We start from the raw sequence: 21256 nt of genomic DNA on the forward strand, positions 1-21256 counted from the left end.
GACAGTAGAAGCCCTTGGTAACGGGGCTCTGAGAACCGGTTTGACAGGATCTAGCGATAGATTCTTTAAGGCAGACGTCTGTAACCTTTTTAGCACCAGAACCGGTTTCATGGAAGACAGTTCTACCGGAGCAGATAGTTTCGGGATGAAACTTCCACCTCAGATCATCAGGCATTTGATCCTCGTAAGGCAAACCCAACCTAGATCCTTCGCATGCGCAGCTCAGAATAGGGTTCGGGCTCCTATGACGCACTAATGCCTCTGCTGATCTGACAGGAAGCATAGCTCTGGCGATAATGCCCGCTGGCTCGCCCGCCAGCCGCTCACCTTCTGCTGTGCGGACTGGTTCTTACAGGCCATGGACCGGGGGTTGGGAACCCCCGCCATAGGGTACTGTTGAATAGAAACTTTAGCTTGTGCGGGGGAGTAGCTCATGCCTGTAACCCCACCACTTTGGGAAGGCAAGGCCGGCAGGGCAGATTGCTTCAGCCCAGGAACTTGAGACCAGCCTGGGTAACATAGCAAAACCCCGCCCCTACAAAAAATACAAAAATTAGTCGGGCATGGTGGTGCATGTTTGTAGTCCCAGCTACTTGGAAGGCTGAGGTGACAGGATCGCCTGAGCCCAGAAAGGTCGAGGCCAAAGTGAGCTGTGATTTTACCAGCCTAGGTGTCAGAGTGAGACCCTGTCTCCGAAGGAGAAAAAAAGGGAATTGCAATAGAGTCGGCTAAATGAAAGACCAGAGTTTTATTTTTATTCAATTCTGCCTCCCTAAAAATTGGGAGGCTAGGTTTTGTTTTGCTTTGTTTTTGAGACGGAGTCTCGCTGTCGCCCATGCTGGACAGCAGTGGCGTAATCTCGGTTCACTGCAACCTCCGCCTCCTGGGTTCAAGCGATTCTCCTGCCTCAGCCTCCTGAGTAGCTGGGATTACAGTCGCGCCCCACCACGCCCGGCTAATTTTTGTATTTTAGTAGAGACAGGGTTTCATCATGTTGGTCAGGCTGGTCTCAAACTCCTGACCTCATGATCCGCTCGCCTCGGCCTATGGAAGTGCTGGGATTACAGGCGTGAGCCATCGCACCCGGCCGAGAGTGGGGGTTTTAAAGGTAATTTGGTGAGCAGGAGGCTGGAAAATAGGGAATGCTGATTGGTCGTGAAAAGGATGTATCACAGGGAGTCTAAGCTGTCTTCTTGCACTGAGTCAGTTCTTGGCTAGGGGCCACTGGAGCAGGTGAGCCAGTTTATTGGTCTGTGTGATGCCAGCTAATCCATCAGAATGAAGGGTCTCAGAAATACTGAAACACCAATCTTAGGTCTTACAACAATATTATCCACAGGAGCAAGTGGCAAGGTTGGGAATCTTGTGTCCTCTGGCTGCATATTTCCTGAACCATAATTTCTAATCTTGTGGCTAATTTCTTAGTTTTACAAAGGCAATCTGGTTCCCAAGCAAGGAGATGATTTCTTTTGGGAAGCGGCAGTTACAACTTTTGCTTTAAAGCTAAACTAAACTCCTTCTAATATTAGTAAGACCTATAACCAGGAATGAACAGGGGTAGCTTGGAGGCTAAAGAAAACGTGGAGTTGCTTAGATCTGATCTCTTTCACTGTCATCATTTTCACTGTTATAATTCTTGCAAAGGAGTTTGCAGATGTAGAGTCATAATTTTAGCTCCTGGCAACATTTATGTTGGAATTTATATACAGCAACTAAATCACTGGAACAGGATAATTGGTTGAGGATTTACTAACTGTTCCATCAGTAGAAGTGGCACTCTTTTGATTTAACTGAAAGCACTATTTCTTGAGCCATGGAAACTGAGTATAGCAATGATATGTGATCTAAAGAATGTTCCCACTCTGCTTCTTCTCTCTAGTGAAGTCCTGCCAGGCACCTTACTACTTCCACTGCCACTTTTTCCTCCTCCAAATGTGGCTAAGCAATTACTTCCCTTATGGAAGACTGCAAAGATGAAAACATGGCTAGGTTGATGGGGTCACTCTGAGACAAGGTAGACTTATGTTATACTTTTTGCAAAGGTGACTTCAGATATGGAATCATAATTTTAGCTGCTGGCAGCAATGATGTTGGAATTCACATACAGACACTAAATGACCGGAAAAGGACAAGTCGTTGAAGGTTTACTAATTGTTCCCTCAAGTGGAAGTGCCATTCCCTATTGATTTAACTGACAGCATTATGTCCTCAGCCATGGACACTGAGTACAGCAATAATGTGATCTAAAGAACTTTCCACTCTGAGGGCCAGGTGCAGTGGCTCACGCCTGTAATCTCAACACTTTAGGAGGCCAAGGAAGGCAGATCACATAAGGTAAGGAGTTAAAGACCAAGCTGGCCAACACAGCGAAACCCTATCTCTACTAAAATCACACAAATTAGCTGGGCGTGGGCTGGGCGCAGTAGCTCACGCCTGTAATCGCAGTACTTTGGGAGGCTGAGGTGGGCAGATCATCTGAAGTTGGGAGTTCAAGACCAGCCTGACCAACATGGAGAAACTCCGTCTCTATTAAAAATACAAAATTAGTTGGGTATGCTGGCGCATGCCTGTAATCCCAGGTACTCGGGAGGCTGAGGCAGGAGAATCACTTGAACCTAGGAGGCGGAGGTTGCGGTGAGCCGAGATTACGCCATTGCACTCCAAAAGCAAAACTCCGTCTCAAAAAAAAAAATTGGCCGGGCGCGGTGGCTCACGCCTGTAATCCCAGCACTTTGGGAGGCCGAGGCGGGCGGATCACAAGGTCAGGAGATCGAGACCACGGTGAAACCCCGTCTCTACTAAAAATACAAAAAATTAGCCGGGCGCGGTTGTGGGCGCCTGTAGTCCCAGCTACTCGGGAGGCTGAGGCAGGAGAATGGCGTGAACCCGGGAGGCGGAGCTTGCAGTGAGCCGAGATCGCGCCACTGCACTCCAGCCTGGGCGACAGAGCGAGACTCCGTCTCAAAAAAAAAAAAAAAAAAATTAGGCGGTTGTGGTGGTGCCCACCTGTAGTCCCACCTACTCAGGAGGCCAAGGCATGAGAATCACCTGAACCTGGGAGGTGGAGGCTGCAGTGAGCTGAGATCCCACCACTGCACTCCAGCCTGGGTGACAGAGTGAGACTCTATCTTAAAAAAAAAAAACAAAAAAACAAAAACAAAACACAAAAAACAAAAGGCTGGGCGCAGTGGCTCATGCCTGTAATCCCCGCACTTTGGGAGGCTGAGGCAGGCAGATTATCTGAGGTCAGGAGTTTAAGACCAGCCTGGCCAACATGGTGAAACCCCATCTCTACTTAAAATACAAAAAATTAGCTGGGCATGATGGTATGCACCTGTAATCCCTGCTACTTGGGAGACTGAGGCAGGAGAATCGCTTGAACCCGGGAGGTGGAGGTTGCAGTGAGCCGAGATCATGCCACTGCACTTCAGCCTGGGGTACAAAAGCAAGACGTCGTCTCAAAAAAAAAAAAAAAATACTTCCTACTCTGCTTCTTCCCTCTGGTAATGTTCTGCCAGGTACATTGCTACTTCCACTGACACTTTTTCGTCCTCCAAAGGTAGCTAAGCAATTGTTATTTCCCTTATGGAAAACTGAATATAAATGGGAACATAGCTAGGCCAATGAGGTCACGCAGGGGCAAAGGAGACTTATGTTGTATAGCAAGTTTTCTTTTCAGTAGCTTAATTTTCACTTCTATTTGTTTAATTTTTTATTTTTTTGGAGACGGAGTCTCACCTGTCATCCAGACTGGAGTGCACTAGCGTGATCTCAGCTCACTGCAACCTCTACCTCCTGGATTCAAGCAATCCTCTCACCTCAGCCTCCTGAGTAGCTGGGACCACAGGCCCATGCCACCATAACTGGCTAATTTTTGTATTAGTTTATAGACACAAATTCTCACTATGTTGCCCAGGCTGGTCTTAAACTCCTGGGCTCCAGCGATCTGCCCACCTTGACCTCCCACACAGTGCTGGGATTGATTGCAGGTGTGAGCAACCACGCCCAGCTTTCATTTCTACTTTTTGATTATTTTAAAATTTTATTCGTTTATTTATTTTTCTTTTTTCTTTTCTTTTTTTTTTTTTTTTTTTTTTTTTGGAGACGGAGTCTCACTCTGTAGCCCAGGCTGGAGTGCAGTGGCGCGATCTCCACTCACTGCAAGCTCCGCCCTCTGGGTTCATGCCATTCTCCTGCCTCAGCCTCCAGAGTCGCTGGGACTACAGGCGCTCGCCACCGCGCCCGGCTAATTTTTTGTATTTTTTTTAGTAGAGACGGGGTTTCACAGTGTTAGCCAGGATGGTGTCGATTTCCTGACCTTGTGATCCACCCGTCTCGGCCTCCCAAAGTGCTGGGATTACAGGCGTGAGCTTATTTATTTTTAGAGACAAGATCTTTCTACCTAGTCCAGGCTGGGGAACAGTGCAGCATTAAACTCCCACGCTAAAGTAATCCTTCTGACTTAGCTTCCTGACAAGCAGTGACCAGACACATGACATCACACCTGAATGTTTTACAAAATTAATAGCGCCTAAATATGGCAGGGCACGGTGGCTCATTCCTCTAACCCTAGCACTTTGGGAAGCCAAGGCAGGTGTGATCACCTGAGGTCTGGAGTTCGAGACCAACCTGGCCAACATGGCGAAACCTCGTCTCTACTAAATATACAAAAATTAGCTGGGCGTGGTGGTGGGCACCTGTAATCCTAGCTACTCAGGAGGCTGAGGCAGGAGAATCGCTTGAACCCAGGAGGCGGAAGTTGCAGTGAACCAAGATCACACCACTTCACTCCAGCCTGGGCAAAAGAGCAAAATTCCGTCTTAAAAAAAAAAAAATTTAGCTGGGAGTGTGGCTCACGCCTGTAATCCCAACACTTTGGGAGGCCGAGGCAGGTAGGTCACAAGGTCAGGAGTTTGAGACCAGTCTGGCCAACATAGTGAAACCCAGTCTCTACTAAAAGTACAAACAAATCAGCCAGGTGTGGTGGCGGGCGCCTATAATCTCAGCTACTCGGGAGGCTGAGGCAGGAGAATTGCTTCAACCCACGAGGCAGAGGTTGCAGTGAGACGAGATTGTGCCATTGCACTCCAGCCTGGGTGACAGAGTGAGATTCTGTCTCAAAAAAAAAACGAAAAAGAAATCGGCTGGGAGTGGTGGATCATGCCTGTAACACCAGCACTTTGGGAGGCCAAGGCAGGCAGATCACAAGGTCAACAGATCACGACCATCCCAGCCAACATGGTAAAATGCCATCTCTACTAAAAATACAAAAATTAGCCAGGCGTGGTGGTGCGTGCCCATAGTCCCAGCTACTCAGGAAGCTGAGGCAAGAGAATCCCTTGAACCAGGGAGGTGAAGGTTGCAGTGAGCCGAGATCACGCCACTGCACTCCAGCCTGGTGACAGAGCAAGACTCCATCTCAAAAAAATAAAAATAAAAGTATAAAATTCAGCCAGGCATGGTGGCACACGCCTGTAGTCCCAGCTACTCAGAAGGCTGAGGCAGAATTGCTTGAACCCAGGAGGTGGATGTTGCAGTGAGTCAAGATCACGCCACTGCACTCCAACCTGGGCGATAAGAGCGAGACTCTGTCTCAAAAAGAAGAAATAAATTCCACATACCAAACTAGTCCCAGGAATAAATATGCAATTTATTAAACAAGAAAACAATAATAGCCTAACACAATAGCCAAAAAAGTTAAAATTTCAGAAATATTTGTTTTCCCATGAAAACTAGATAGCAGTTATGGTGGCTCATGCCTGTAATTTCAGCACTCTGGGAGGCCAAGGCAGGACTGTTTGAACCCAGGAGTTCCAGAGTACCGTGGGCAACACAGGGAGACCAGGTCTCTACAAGAAAAATTAAGAAATTAGGTGGGTATGGCCAGACGCGGTGGTTCATGCCTGTAATCCCAGCACTTTGGGAGGCCAAGGCAGGTAGATCACAAGGTGAGGAGTTTGAGACCAGTCTGGCCAATATGGTGAAACCCCATCTCTACTAAAAATGCAAAAGTAAACGGGCGTGGTGACGCATGCCTGTAATCCCAGCCGAGACCATGCCACTGCACTCCAGCCTGGGCGACAGAGCGAGGCTCCGTCTCAAAAAAAAAAAAAAAAGAAATTAGATGGGTGTGGTGGCTCACACTTGTAGTCCCAGCTATTCGGGAGGCTGAGATGGGAGGATCCCATGGGCCTGGGAGATGTAGGCTGCAGTGAGCAGTGATCAAGCCACTGCACTCCAGCCTAAGTGACAGATGGAGACTGTCTCAAACAAAACAAACTAGGCAAAAAAGCTAAGGATAGCACCTTTGAATTTGTCTCTAAATTGTCATTCAAAGTCTTGGGCCCCCACTAAAGGAATTCCCTGGTAATTAGACACTAGATAAAGCAGAAGTGAAGACTGTACTCTAATTATCCTCCTTTGTTTTAGGTTTCTTCCTGAAGGACTTGAAGTCGCTTCCTCTACCCAGGTAACGTTTTTCTGCTGACCCCCAAATTTTAAACAAAGTTGTTCTTCCCTAACCAATTGCAAATCAGGAAATCTTTAAATCTACCTATGACCTGTAAGCCCCAGCTTTAAAATATCCCACCCTTTCAAGTATAAACCAATGAGTAATCTCCATGTATTCATTTGTTATTTTGTGTATAGCATCTACAGTCCTAAAACTTACTCCTGCTTCTAAAAATCCCTGCCTGCAATCCAGTTGGGGAGGTCAGGATTTAAGACTATACCTGTGTGGTCCTCCTTGATTGGAACCCTGCAATAAAAGACTTTCCACGTGACTTCAAACCCCAGTGTAAATGCCTTGCTTTCCAGGGCAAGGCAACTGGATCACAGTTCTGTCCTCCACCCCCGGGGCTCTGGTCGCGGCTGGAAATAGGCTTTCTCCCACATCTTTCTCTTTCATGTAGGAAATAAGTAGTTTCCTTCTTTAAAATCAAAACTGTTTTATCCTCAGGATATATACCTTCACAGATAGCATAAAGTTAACTATTCAGAATGTTTATCAGCCAGGTAGAGTAGCTCACAGCTGTAATCCTAGCACTTTTGGATACTAAGGTGGGAGGAATGCTCACAGCTAGTGTTCACAACCAGCCTGAGCAATGGAATGAGAACCTGTCTCTATGAAAGGAATAAAAAATGAGCTAAGAATGGTGGTACCTGTCTGTAGTCATAGCTCCTCAGAAGGCTAAGGCAGGAGGATCATTTGAGCCCAAGAGTTCAAGGCTACAGGGAACTATGATTGTACCACTGCACTTCAACCTGGGTGACAAAGGGATACCGTCTCCCAAAACACACACACACACACACACAGAGACAAATACATATATAAATATATGTATATAAATATCCTATATATTTTACTTATGCATTTTAAATAGTTATGTTTAAATATATATGCATATTTATATACAAAATGTAAATATGTATATTTCACTTTATTTACTTATTTTTTGAGACGGAGTTTCACTCTTGTTGCCCAGGCTAGAGTGCAATGGCGCAATCTCAGCTCACCGCAACCTCTGCCTCCCAGGTTGAAGTGATTCTCCTGCCTCAGCCTCCCAAGCAGCTGGGATTACAGGCACCTGCCATGCCTGGCTAATTTTGTATTTTTAGTAGAGATGGGGTTTCTCCATGTTGGTCAGGCTGGTCTTGAACTCTTGACCTCAGGTGATCTGCCCACCTCCACCTCCCAGAGTGCTGGGATTACAGGTGTGAGTCACTGTACCTGGCCTATTTTATTTTATTATGTAATGAAGTCTCACCATGTTGCCCAAGCTGGTCTTGACCTCTTCAGCTTAAGCAATCTTCCTGCCTTGGCTTCCCAAAATGCTGAGATTACAGGTGTCTCTGCAGTGAGTCCTTCCATGCATTTGAAGTTCTGAGGCCCATCTAAGGACTTTACCATATTGCTTACATCCACAGAGTTTCTAGCCAGCGTGAGTCCTTACATGCTTATGAAGGGCTGAGACAGATCTAAAGGCTTTCCCACATTGCTTACACTCATAGGGTTTCTCTCCAGTGTGAATCTTTTCATGATAGAGAAAAGAGTTGGAAGAAATGAAGGCTTTTCCACATTGTTTACATTTATAAGGTTTCTCTCCAGTGTGAGTCCTTTTATGATAGCGAATGGAATTGGAAGAAATGAAGGCTTTTCCACATTGCTTACACTCATAGGGTTTCTCTCCTGTGTGAGTCCTTTCATGCATTTTAAGTTGTGAGGCAACTCTAAAGGCTTTCCCACATTGCTTACATCCATAGGGTTTCTCTCCTGTGTGAGTTCGTATGTGCTTTTGAAGGATTGAGGCAGATCGGAAAGCTTTCCCACATTGCTCACACTCATAGGGTTTCTCTCCAGTGTGAGTCCTTTCATGATAGTGAAAGGAGTTAGAAGAAGTGAAGGTTTTCCCACATCGTTTACATTCAAAGGGTTTCTCTCCAGTGTGTGTCCTTTCATGGATTCGAAGATCCTTGACAAAACTGAAGGCTTTCTCACATTTCTCACATTCATAAGGTTTCTCTCCAGTGTGAGTCTTTTCATGATAGCGAAAGGAAGTGGAAGAAATAAAGCCCTTACCACACAGCTTACACTCATAGGGTTTCTCTCCAGTGTGTTTTCTTTCATGTACTCGCAGGTACTTGACAGATCTGAAGGCTTTCCTACATTGTGTACACTCATAGGGTTTCTCTCCACTGTGAGTCCTTTCATGATACTGAAAGGAACTGGGACAATTGAAAGCTTTACCACATTGTGTGCATTTATAGCGTTTCTCTCCAGTGTGACTTTTCTCGTGTCTTTTTAACGAACTGGGAGAAAAAAAGGCTTTCCCACATATGTTACAGTTATGAGGTCTCTCTCCAGTGTGCATTCTCATGTGTGTTTGAAAGCTTATAAGATAAGATAATGCTTTCCCACATTGCTTACATTCATAGGGTTTTTTTGCAGAGTGGATTCTTTCATGTCTACGAACAGAACTGGGAAACCTGAATGCTTTCCCACATTCCTTACATTCATAATGCTTTTCCCCACTGTGAGTTCTTCCATGTATTGAAAGGCTACTGGAATAACTAAAGGCTTTCAGGTGCCTATTAAGAGATGAAAGACCCATGCCGATTTCTCCACACACACTGCTTTCATGTGATTTTACTCCAGGAGTTTTCTTCTTCAGTGTGTCATCTGGAACCTGCGTCAAAACTTTTCCATGCTGATGACTTTCTTCACTTTCAGAGAGTCTCTCATTTGTAAGTCTTCTGTGAACAATGAAAAGCACATTATAATGGGTTTATCACTAATTTTAATTCATTTGCAAGTATAGCACTTGCATTTTTAACAGTGCCCAGTTAGCCAGGCGCAGTGGCTCACGCCTGTAATCCCAGCACTTTGGGAGGCCAAGGCGGGCAGATCACTGGAGGTTGGGAGTTCGAGACCACCCTGACCAACATGGAGAAACCCCGTCTCTACTAAAAATTAAAAATACAAAATCAGGCCGGGCGCGGTGGCTCAAGCCTGTAATCCCAGCACTTTGGGAGGCCGAGACGGGCGGATCACGAGGTCAGAAGATCGAGACCATCCTGGCTAACACGGTGAAACCCCATCTCTACTAAAAAATACAAAAAACTAGCCGGGTGAGGTGGCGGGCGCCTGCAGTCCCAGCTACTCGGGAGGCTGAGGCAGGAGAATGGCTTAAACCCGGGAGGCGGAGCTTGCAGTGAGCTGAGATCCGGCCACTGCACTCCAGCCCGGGCCACAGAGCAAGACTCCGTCTCAAAAAAACAAAAACTGGGCCGGGCGCGGTGGCTCAAGCCTGTAATTCCAGCACTTTGGGAGGCCGAGACGGGCGGATCATGAGGTCAGGAGATCAAGACCATCCTGGCTAAAACGGTGAAACCCCGTCTCTACTAAAAAATACAAAAAACTAGCCGGGCGCGGTGGCGGGCGCCTGTAGTCCCAGCTACTCGCGTCCCAGCTACTCGGGAGGCTGAGGCAGGAGAATGGCGTGAACCCGGGAGGCGGAACTTGCAGTGAGCTGAGATCCGGCCACTGCACTCCAGCCTGGGCGACAGAGCGAGACTCCGTCTCGAAAAAAAAAAAAAAAAAAAAAACAAAACTAAATAAATAAATAAATAAATAATAATAATAAAAAATACCATGCCCAGCAAAGTGTAGGCTTTCTGTCCTGTCTGAACATGAATGGAGCACATGTTATAAAAGATGGCCCAGCCATATCTCTTATCAAAAAAGATAATATTGATACAGGAATTTTAAATGCTTTATTTTCATTATTATTATTTTTTTGAGACCAGGTCTCACTCTGTTGCCAGGCTGGAGTGCAGTGGCGTGATCTCGGCTCACTGTAACCTCCGCCTCCCAGGTTCAAGCGATCCTCCTGCCTCAGCCTCCCAAGAGACTACAGGCACACACCACCATGCCCAGCTAATTTTTTGTATTTTTAGTAGAGACGGGGTTTCATCATGATGGCCAGGATGGTCTTGATCTCTTGACCTCATGATCCACCTACCTCAGCCTTCCAAAGTGCTGGGATTTCAGGTGTCAGCCACCATGTCCGGCTTTTAAATGCTATTTTAAAGTAAATTATTTTATAAATACTGTCTTTGTCTGTTTGTTTTTGAGTCAGGGTCTCACCCTGTGGCCCAGGCTGCCCTCCAGTGATGCCATCATGAATCAGTGCAACTTCAAACTCCCAGGTTCAAGTGATCTTCCATCCTGACCTCCAAAAGGGCTGGATTATACATATAAGCCATGTCACACTTTATATGTTTCTAGGGAAGCTTTTCTAAGAATAAATACATTGGAACTAGGTTTATTTCTTATGCTTGCTTCTTTTTAACACTTTCTTCCATTCTAAGATCATCTACAGAGACATTATTTTCTCTTGTAAGTGCCAGTTACCTTAGGTTTCTCCTAGGATTTTGGTGCTCATCTTCAATGTACTGGTTGTTCCACTTTTTTCCTAAAATGCGAACCCAGAAAAAGTCCTGAATTAGTATAAAATTATAAAAAAGGTTACTTGATTCTATGTCCATGGCTCATTGCACCTGTGCCTTATTTATTCAAAGTATTCCCTGACCATATTCCAAATCACTCAACAGCACTGATGAGCTAGAAACACCTGTTTTTTAATTCACTAAGGGAAGTAATACTGTCATTCTTACCTATGGAGGCCAGGTTCCTCAAGGTTTCCTGCATCACTTCCCTGTAGAGATTTTTCTGGGAAGGATCCAGCAAAGCCCACTCCTCCTGGGTGAAGTTCACAGCCACATCCTCAAAGGCCACCGAATCCTGAAATATCCCACATGTAGACAGGAGGATGAGTGAGGCTGACAGCACTGGGTTCCTACACCCTGTTCCTAGGAAGTTCTCAGGATGCTATGGCGTGTGGACTCCAAACATTTATTCCATGACTTGGTCATCAGACCCCTTACTCTCCATCTACACTCACTTTTTTTACAGAAAACAATTTTGATGCTAGAATTGAACTCTGGATGGGGTAAAGCAACAGCAGAATAGGAAAATGTGTGTTTCTGGTGAGTCCAGGGAGAAAGGCGTGCTGCCTGGACTGCCCTTAATGTCTGAAGTATGGATCTGCAGCACCTGTCATAACAAACTCCTTTGAATTCATGAGCAAAACAAAGTTAACATTAGCAGCCCTAAGGCTGCATATTCTTGAAAATGCCTGTTCACAAAGTTTAACCTTTGTGATGACTAGAAAGTGGGTTTTGTTCTGATTCCAGTAGCAGAAGCCAAAAACAAAAAAAAAAAATGGATTTTGCAAGGGGCTTTATTAATCCAACTGATAAGAGAGTCTGGCTGGGCATGGTGGCTCACACCTATAAATCCCAGTACCTTGGGAGGCGAAGGTGGGTGGATCACCTGAGGTCAGGAGTTTGAGACCAACCTGGCCAACATGGCAAAACCCCATCTCTACTAAAAATAATAAAATTAGCCAGGTGTAGTGATGGGCTCTTGTAATTCCAGCTACTTGGGAGGCTGAAGCAGGAGAATCACTTGAACCCAGGAGGCAGAGGTTGCAGTGAGCCAAAAACGTGCCACCGCACTCCAGCCTGGGTGACAGAGCCAACTCTGTCGGTTAAAAAAAAAAAAAAAAAAAAGGCCGGGCGCGGTGGCTCAAGCCTGTAATCCCAGCACTTTGGGAGGCCGAGACGGGCGGATCACGAGGTCAGGAGATCGAGACCATCCTGGCTAACACGGTGAAATCCCGTCTCTACTAAAAAATACAAAAAACTAGCTGGGCGAAGTGGCGGGCGCCTGTAGTCCCAGCTACTTGGGAGGCTGAGGCAGGAGAATGGCGTGAACCCGGGAGGCGGAGCTTGCAGTGAGCTGAGATCCGGCCACTGCACTCCAGCCTGGGCGACAGAGCATGACTCTGTCTCAAAAAAAAAAAAAAAAAAAAATCTAATTGATAAGAGAGTCATAACTAAAACAAAAACTCATGAACAGAAACCTTTCTGGGAAACTGTACGTGAATAGAAAAACCTAAACTGGGCTTGGCACAGTGGCTCATGCCTGTAATTCCAGCACTTTGGGAGGTCAAGGCAGGTGGATCACCTGAGGTCAGGAGTTCAAGACCAGCCTGATCAATATGGTGAAACTCCGTCTCTACTAATAGATAATCCCAAGTGTTGGTAAACCACAAAAATAAAGACACACACATGAAAGGCTAGATGGTTGATCCGTACATACACTCTACTGGCATTATCTTTTACATTGGAATTTATCCATAATCTACAACCCAGTGACCTTTCCCCCAACATGTGAGAAATTTATGTTGCATTTTCATATGGCAAAAAAAAAAAAAAAAACCAACCATGACATTGTCACCAAGGTCAAAAACTAAACTAAACCCAAAACCCATTAAGTAGTGAAATGCATAAGTAAACTGGGCGACCCATGACTCAACACAGTGGCATGTTTGCAACAGAATGAGGCAAAAAGTCAGAAACAAACCCTTTTGGTATAACATGAAAGGTACATTAATTGCAACACCAAGTTACTGGAAACTTCAAACAGCCAAAATTCTACTTTGTGATAATAGAAAATATGGCAGGCTGGGCGAGGTGGCTCATGCCTGTAATCCCAGCACTTTAGGAGGTGGACGTGGGTGGATCATCTGAGGTCAGGAGTTCGAGACCAGCCTGGCCAACCTGGTGAAACCCCGTCTCTACTAAAAATACAAAAATCAGCTGGGCTTGGTGGTGGGCGCTTGTGATCCCAGCTACGCGGGAGGCCGAGGCAGGAGAATCACTTGAACCTGTGAGGTGGAGATTGCAGTGAGCCAAGATCACACACTGCACTCCAGCCTAGGCGACAGAGCAAGACTGTCTCAAAAAAAAAGGCTGGGCGCAGTGGCTCAGCACTTTGGGAGGCTGAGGTGGGTGGATCACGAAGCACAGAGTCAGGAGTTCGAGACCAGCCTGGCCAATATGGTGAAACCCCATCTCCACAAAAATACAAAAAGTAGCTGGGCGTGGTAGCAGGCACCTGCAGCCCAGCTACTCAGGAAGCTGAGGCAGGAGAATCACTTGAACCCAGCAGGCAGACGTTGCAGTGAGCTGAAATCATGCCACTGCACTCCAGCCTGGGTGACAGAGGGAGCTCCATCTCAAAAAAAAGAAAGAAAGAAAGAACAAAGATAATGCAGCTACAAAGAATAACAAAAAGAAGGCTGGGTGAGGTGGCTCATGTGTGTAATTCCAGCACTTTGGGAGATGGATCACCTAAGGTCAGGAGTTCAAGAACAGCCCAGCCAAAGTGGTAAAACCCCATCTCTACTAAAAATACAAAAATTAGCCAGGCGTGGTGGCAGGTGTCTGTAATCCCAGCTACTTGGGAGGCTGAGGAAGGAGAACCGCTTGGACCTGGTAGATAGAAGTTGTAGTGAGCAGAGATGGTGCCACTGCACTCCAGCCTGAGTGACAGAGCGAGACTCCCTCTCAGAAAAAAAAAAAAGAAAGAAAAATAATAATAATAACAGGCCAGGCACAGTGGTTCACGCCTGTAATCCCAGCACTTTGGGAAGCCAAGGCAGTTGGAGCATGAGGTCAGGAGTTCAAGACCAGCTTGGCTAACCTAGTGAAACCCCGTCTCTACTAAAAATACAAAAATTAGCCAGGCGTGGTGGCACATGCCTATAATCCCAGCTACTCGGGAGGCCGAGGCAGGAGAATCGCTTGAACCCAGGAGGTGGAGGTTGCAGTGAGCTGAGATCACGCCATTGCACCCCAGCTTGGGCAACAAGAGCGAAACTCTGACTCAAAAAAAAAAAAAAAAAAAAGGAAAAGAATAACCAACAGAATCAAAACTTTGACCACCTTTGTGTGTCACAGTTAAGTGACATCAAAGAAACACGCCAGAACTGCCCAAGGATTATTCATTTTCCTGGGTGGTGTTCCTGAGTATTTATGTTCTTACTGACATGGCATCCAATTTTAAAACATCCAATTTTGGCCAGGTGCGGTGGCTCATGCCTGTAATCCCAGCACTGTGGGAGGCCAAAGCAGGCAGATCACCTGCGATCAGGAGTTTGAGACCAGCCTGGCCAACATGGTGAAACGCTGTCTCTACTAAAAATACAAAAATTAGCCAGGTATGGTGGCGTGCATCTGTAGTCCCAGCTACTTGGGAGGCTGAAGCAGGATAATCGCTTGAACCCGGGAGGCGGAGGTTGCAGTGAGCCGAGATTGGGCCACTGCACTCCAGCCTGGGCGACAGAAAGAGACTCTGTCTCAAAAATAAATAAATAAATAAATAAATAAGAAGCAATTAAACTGAACTGGCTATAGAACACTAAGACCCTCCACAAGCATACTGAAGTCAAATTCAAATCCAATTCACATAAATTTCTAATCTGTGGCCTGAGGAAACAATATCACTAAAGATTAATTTATAGGGAAATGAAATTTAGGCTTAACCAGGCAATTAATCTCTGATTACATAACCAAAAGTTTCACCTGTACAGACTGTGAAAATAGGTGATTCAAACATTTAGGCTGCTGGAACTCTAAATTATCTTGAGGTTTAAAGGAATGCGATTCTAGGGTTGAGACACCTGACAGGCAGTGGTAACAGAGCCAGCCAGGGAAGGTCCATTCCCTGATTACAGATTAGCTTTCTTTCTTACCTATATTGTTTTGTAACACATTTTAAATGACTGAAGCAAGTCATGAAAGACCCCTTCCCTCTTAAGGATTGATTTCATTATAGACTAACTTCCCTCTTACTTTTCTCACACAAAGACTCCATGGCCATCACATCTTCTGAAGCTGGAAATGTTAAATTCACTTTTTTAAATACGAAAAGAAATGAAAACCTCTTGCAAAGAAAATTTTTAAAGGCCTGGGGCGGGCACGGTGGCTCACGCCTGTAATCTGATACAGGACAATCCCTTGTACCCGGGAGGCAGAGGTTGCAGTGAGCCGGAGATTGCGCCACTGCCCTCCAGCCTGGGGCAACAGGGCGAGACTCCGTCTCAAAAAAATAAAATCTGGTAAAACAAAAACAGGTCTTCTGGGGAAGGGAGCAGGGACTGGGATGGAATCACGTGGCAGAGACCAGCCTAGCCAATATCATGAAACTCCGTCTCTACTAAAACTACAAAAATTGGCCGGGCGCGGTGGCTCACGCCTGTAATCCCAGTACCTTGGGAGACCGAGGTGGGCGGATCACAAGGTCACGAGGAGTTCGAGACCAGCCTGGCCAATATGGTGAAACCCGTCTCTACTGAAAATACAAAAATTAGCTGGGCGTGGTGGCTGGCGCCTGTATCCCAGCTACTCGGGAGGCTGAGGCAGGAGAATCGCTTGAACCCGGGAGATGGAGGTTGCAGTGAGCCGAGATGGCGCCACTGCACTTCAGCCTGGGGCGACAGAGCGAGACTCCGTCTCAAAAAAATAAAATCTGGTAAACAAAAACAGGTCTTCTGGGGAAGGGAGCAGGGACTGGGATGGAGTAACGCGGCAGATAACAGCCCTCCTTCCTACAGCCTCCAAATTTTAGACAAAGCTTCACACACTCTCCATCCACCGCCACCTACAGAATCCCTCCACCACCTGTGCCTTCTAACCCCGCCTCCATATGTCCCGCCTTTTGGCCAAAGTAACTTACACCTTCCCGGCACTGATTCATCATTCTCCTGCAATTCCTGTCTCCCTGAAATGAATAAAACCAAACTGTCGGCCGGGCGCGGTGGCTCAAGCCTGTAATCCCAGCACTTTGGGAGGCCGAGACGGGCGGATCACGAGGTCAGAAGATCGAGACCATCCTGGCTAACACGGTGAAACCCCGTCTCTATTAAGAAATACAAAAAAAAAAAACTAGCCGGGCGAGGTGGCGGGCGCCTGTAGTCCCAGCTACTCGGGAGGCTGAGGCCGGAGAATGGCGTGAACCCGGGAGGCGGAGCTTGCAGTGAGCTGAGATCCGGCCACTGCACTCCAGCCTGGGCGACAGAGCGAGACTCCGTCTCAAAAAAAAAAAAAAAAAAAAAACTGTCATGAGCTGCCTCGGGACCGCTTACTCCGGGCTTCGTGGGGTTGTGTTTCCCTCGGCCGAGGTCTCTCCTATTCGGCTCAGAATAAACTTATTCTACACGGTTTGGGTTTTTCCGTTACCAAACCACAAGCCAGGACTGGGAGTTTCTCATTCATTAATCGCTGTTTGCTAAAATAAACTCTCATTTTTTAACAGTGCCTCCGTTTAATTTTTAACTGGAGAAAAAAAGGAACTGGGGACCCCACAGGCCACCGCTCCTCCCACACGAACCCCACACCCGAGGCGGGATCCCCCCATGACCCTTCCGTGGTCCCTGAACCACGGGAGACGCGGGGCTGCGGGCGCGGAGCTGCTCAGAGAGGGAGCCGGGGCCGGGGCTGGGACCGCAGTTGCCGCGCAGGGACCTGACAGGACGCCCGGGGTCCCGGCTGCCGGCCCAGCCCCACCCAGCGGCCGAGGGGACGGAGGACCGAGCTGCGCCAGGGGGACTGTGACCGGACCCCAGCGTCGCTGCAGGGAAGCCTGGGCCCCGCCACAGCGGGTTCCTCTCGGTTCCACCCAGCCCCTCCTTTCGCCTTGGGACCCCCCAGCCCAGCGTGCTCACCATTTCCGCGCTTCGAGGTATCCCGGCGTCCTCTCTAAAGGTCCCGCGAATAGTGCAGCTCACCTTGCAGTCGACAGAGCAACAGCAGCTACGGCGGAAGTAACTGGTCCCTCTCAGAGCAGGAAAGACCCATACCTTAACAGGCGCGAACAGCTCTCGGAGTGAAGCGAGCGGGAATGCAATCTCCACTTCCCTGGAGGACAGTGGCAGGGCCCCGCCCTAGCGCCCCTGATTGGATAGGGGTCTAGACTCCGCCCCCTTCCCTGAGTGACGGCAGAAGCCCTGGGTAACCTGGCGCTGCAGAGCCAAAGTGACCGGTTCTGGCCACACTTTCCAAGGTCAGCTCGGTACCTCCCTCCCACCTTTACTTTGAATATTTGCCTTGGGCTGGCCCGACGCGGTGGCTCACTCCTATAATCCCAGCACTTTGGGAGGCCGAGGCGGGCGGATCACGAGGTCAGGAGATCGAGACCATCCTGGCTAACATGGTGAAACCCCCATCTCTACTAAAAATACAAAAAAAAAATTAGGTGGGCGTGGTGGCGAGCGCCTGTAGTCCCAGCTACTCGGGAGGCTGAGGCAGGAGAATGGCGTGAACCTGGGAGGCAGAGCTTGCAGTGAGCCAACATCGCACCACTGTACTCGCGCCTGGGCGACTGAGTGAGACTCTGTCTCAAAAAAAAAAAAAAAAGATAAAATAAAATATTTGTCTTCGACCAAACTTGCTGCGAATTGCTAGAAGGGGCACTGTCGTCTTCCTCACTCGGTGAGCTGTCCCTGCTCGCCTGGCTGATCCCTGTCTTTATTATTTAAAAATTTAAAAAGTGGCCGGTAGCCGGGCACAGTGGCTCACGCCTGTAATCCCAGCACTTTGGGAGGCCGAGGCAGGTGGATCACCTGAGGTCGGGAGTTCAAGACCAACCTGACCAACATGGAGAAACCCCGTCTCTACTAAAAATACAAAATTAGCCGGGGTGGTGGCGCATGCCTGTAATCCCAGCTACTGGGGAGGCTGAGGCAGGAGAATCGCTTGAACCCGGGAGGCGGAGGTTGCGGTGAGCCGAGATCGCGCCATTGCACTCCAGCCTGGGCAAAAAGAGCGAAACTCTGTCTCAAAGAAAAAAAAAAAAAAAAAAAAAGTGGCCGGGCGTGGTGAGACCAAGTCTCTACTAAAAAGATAAAGATAAGTAAATAGATTAGGGCCAGGTGTGGTAGCTCATGCCTGTAATCCCATCACTTTGGGAGGCCGAGGCGGGTGGATCACTTGAGGTCAGGAGTTCGAGACCAGCCTGGCCAACATGAAGAAACCCCATTTCTACTAAAAGTACAAAAATTAGCCAGGTTTGGTGGCTGGCTAATTTTCTAGCCAAGCCTCTTCCTTTCTCACTCTGCTAAGCTGTCTTGCTACTAAACCTAATTTACTGACCTCAGGTTGCTATATAATCTTCTTTTTTATAGCTGGGTGGGTCTTCATTCTGAAGGTTCCCATGTATACATGTTAAATACATTTGCATGCCTTCTTTTCTATTAATCAATCTGCCTCAGATCAATTAGTTTTCAGCAAACCTTTAGGACACCAAGAGTCTATGACCCCCACAAAGCCATCCCCTTGTCTCAGGGCAGGAGGGGAAACAGGTCAGGCATGCCTGTTCCAGGAGGGAGAGACAGATATCCTGCAGTGGGGCAGGAATTGGGATGAGGCATGGCCAAGGCTTCCTCACATACACCCATCTTCTCCTCACAGTGTGGAAACTCTCCCTCCTCTCTACACCTTCGTTTTCATTAGCAGGAAACTCTCACCTGGAGTCGGTTTCATCTTATTACCGGAAAGGGGTACCAATCTAGACCCCAAAAGAGAGTTCTTGGATCTCATGCAAGAACTAATTCAGGGTGAGTCCATAAAGTAAAAGCAAGTTTATTAGAGAAGTAAAACAAAAGAATGGCTACTCCATAGGCAGAGCAGCAGCATGGTCTGCTTGACAGAGTATATTTATAGTTATTTCCTGATTATGTGCTAAACAAGGGGTGGATTATTCATGAGTGTTCTGGAAAAGGGGCAGACAATTCCCAGAACTGAAGGTTCCTACCCCTTGTTATACCACATAGGGTAACATCTGGACATTGCCATGGTATTTGTAAAGTGTCATGGCACTGGCGGGAGTGTCTGTTAGCATGTTAATGCATTATAATTAGTGTATAATAAGCAGTGAGGACCACACGAGGTCACTTTCTTTTCTTTTCTTTTCTTTTTTTTTTTTTTTTTTTTTGAGACAGTTTCACTCCCTCACCCAGGCTGGAGTGCAGCAGCACAATCATAGCTCACTGCAGCCTCTCTGCCTTCCTGCAGCCTCTGCCTCCCGGGCTCAAGCAATCCTCCCAGCTCAGCCTCCCGAGTAGCTGAGACTACAGGCGCAGGCCATGACAACCAGCTAATTTTTGTATTTTTTGTAGAGATGGGGTATCACCGTGTTGCCCAGGGTGGCAGAGGTCACTTTCGTCGCCATCTTGGTTTTGGTGGGCATTCTGTTTTATCAGTGGGGTCTTTATGACCTGTATCTTGTGATACCAGTCCTGCCATCCTCCTAGCTCATCCTGTGACTAAGAATGCCTAACCACCTGCAAGTGCAGCCCAGTAGGTCTCACCTTTATTTTACCCAGCCTCTATTCAAGATGTCAGGCCTCTGAGCCCAAGTCAAGCCATCGCATCCCCTGTGACTTGCACGTATACACCCAGATGGCCTGAAGTAACTGAAGAATCACAAAAGAAGTGAAAATGCCCTGCCCCACCTTAACTGATGACATTCCACCACAAAAGAAGTGAAAATGGCCGGTCCTTGTCTTAAGTAATGACATTACCTTGTGAAATTCCCTTTCGTGGCTCATCCTGGCTCAAAAAGCTCCCCCCCAGCACCTTGTGACCCCCACTCCTGCCTGCCAGAGAACAACCCCCCTTTGACTGTAATTTTCCCTTTACCTACCCAAATCCTATAAAACGGTCCCATCCTTATCTCCCTTCCCTGACTCTCTTTTCGGACTCAGCCCATCTGCGCCCAGGTGATTAAAAAGCTTTATTGCTCACACAAAGCCTATTTGGTGGTCTCTTCACACGGAGGCTCATAACACAAGATGAATTCACTCCAGTTCAAACACTCTGACATTCTGACTTTATAAATAAAGTCAACTGTAGAAACCCTTTGTTCATAACACAACCTAATTTGTTCTCTGAGCCTGACCTTCACAGATTTTCTTCATATATATAAATTACAGTCTGTCCCCAGTGACCCTGTGCATGCCAAAACCAAAACACTGCCCAGAAAATAGCTCCAGGCTTCAGAGGTACAACCCCAGATAGGACAGAATCCACAAACGCATCTGCATGTTGGTCTTCTGCCTTCCAGGTCTCTGCAACTTCCCAGAATCCACACACCTTCTGGAGCTGGAAGCCACCTTCAAGGAGGGTCCGGCTTCCGCAGAAGCCCCCAGGGGAGCTCCCTTTCCCTCCTTTTGCAAACTCCAGACTGGTCTCAGCGGGGCGTCATTGGCCTCGGGCTCTGCTGCCCCCTGCAGGTTATTTAACCGCTCCTCACCCCGTTATTCAGTTGCTAGAGACAAACACCCTCAATCCCAGTTTGTAAGACACCAGCAGCGTCTCTGCTTTCCTCCTGTGGTGTTTTTTGTTTGTTTGTTTGTTTGTTTGTTTGTTTTGAGACTGAGTCTCGCTCAGTCCCCCAGGCAGGAGTGCAGTGGCGCCATCTCGGCTCACTGCAAGCTGCGCCTCCCGGGTTCACGCCATTCTCCAGCCTCTGCCTCCGGAGTAGCTGGGACTACAGGCGCCCGCCACCAAGCCCGGCTAATTTTTTTGTATTTTTTTTTTAGTAGAGACAGGGTTTCACCGTGTTAGCCAGGATGGTCTCGATCTCCTGACCTCGTGATCCGCCCGCCTCGGCCTCCCAAAGTGCTGGAATTACAGGCTTAAGCCACCGCGCCCGGCCTCCTGTGTGTTATGTATGACATAAGGAAAAACAGGCTGGGTGCGGTGGCTCATGCCTGTAATCCCAGCACTTTGGGAGGCCAAGGCAGGCAGATCATTTGAGGTCAAGAGCTGGAGACTAGCCTGGGCAATA

General features: G+C 47.5%; 2 protein-coding genes and 1 long non-coding RNA gene across 4 annotated transcripts in view; 1 reads left to right on the forward strand and 2 right to left on the reverse strand.

Moving 5' to 3' along the window:
* Positions 1–9249, reverse strand: part of LOC106992362 (uncharacterized) — a 34890-nt gene extending 25641 nt beyond the window's left edge. The window contains exon 1 of the mRNA XM_077977635.1: positions 7767–9249. Coding sequence (XP_077833761.1) covers positions 7767–7769 — 3 coding nt within the window. The 5' untranslated portion in view covers positions 7770–9249. The remainder of the gene's footprint in view (positions 1–7766) is intronic.
* On the forward strand, positions 30–10826 carry LOC106994640 (uncharacterized). Its single transcript, XR_003724971.2, has 4 exons — positions 30–184; positions 6430–6469; positions 9155–9243; positions 10638–10826. It is a non-coding gene; the product is annotated as an uncharacterized LOC106994640 (long non-coding RNA).
* Positions 5630–17350, reverse strand: ZNF878 (zinc finger protein 878). Of its 2 annotated transcripts, XM_077977811.1 has the most exons (6): positions 17133–17350; positions 16145–16189; positions 11176–11302; positions 10913–10973; positions 7569–9252; positions 5630–5775 (listed from the first exon to the last, which is right to left on the reverse strand). In XM_077977811.1, exons 1-5 carry the CDS (start codon positions 17133–17135, stop codon positions 7932–7934), a joined length of 1557 nt encoding a protein of 518 aa, XP_077833937.1. In that variant the 5' UTR covers positions 17136–17350; the 3' UTR covers positions 5630–5775; positions 7569–7931. The 2 variants fall into 2 exon arrangements, with proteins under 2 accessions (XP_077833937.1, XP_014978462.2); XM_015122976.3 differs by lacking the exon at positions 16145–16189 and having other exon boundaries at positions 17133–17334.
* Between the last annotated feature and the right edge of the window lie 3906 nt (positions 17351–21256).

This window comes from Macaca mulatta, chromosome 19, assembly GCF_049350105.2.
Source record: "Macaca mulatta isolate MMU2019108-1 chromosome 19, T2T-MMU8v2.0, whole genome shotgun sequence".
Lineage (NCBI taxonomy): Eukaryota > Metazoa > Chordata > Mammalia > Primates > Cercopithecidae > Macaca > Macaca mulatta.

Coding starts and splice junctions, on each gene's coding strand:
- ZNF878 (XM_077977811.1), bottom strand. Junction 11,303..16,144: donor TGAATCAGTGCCGGGAAGGT/GTAAGTTACTTT, acceptor GGGATATTTCAG/GATTCGGTGGCCTTTGAGGA. Junction 9,253..10,912: donor AATCCTAGGAGAAACCTAAG/GTAACTGGCACT, acceptor CATTGTTCACAG/AAGACTTACAAATGAGAGAC.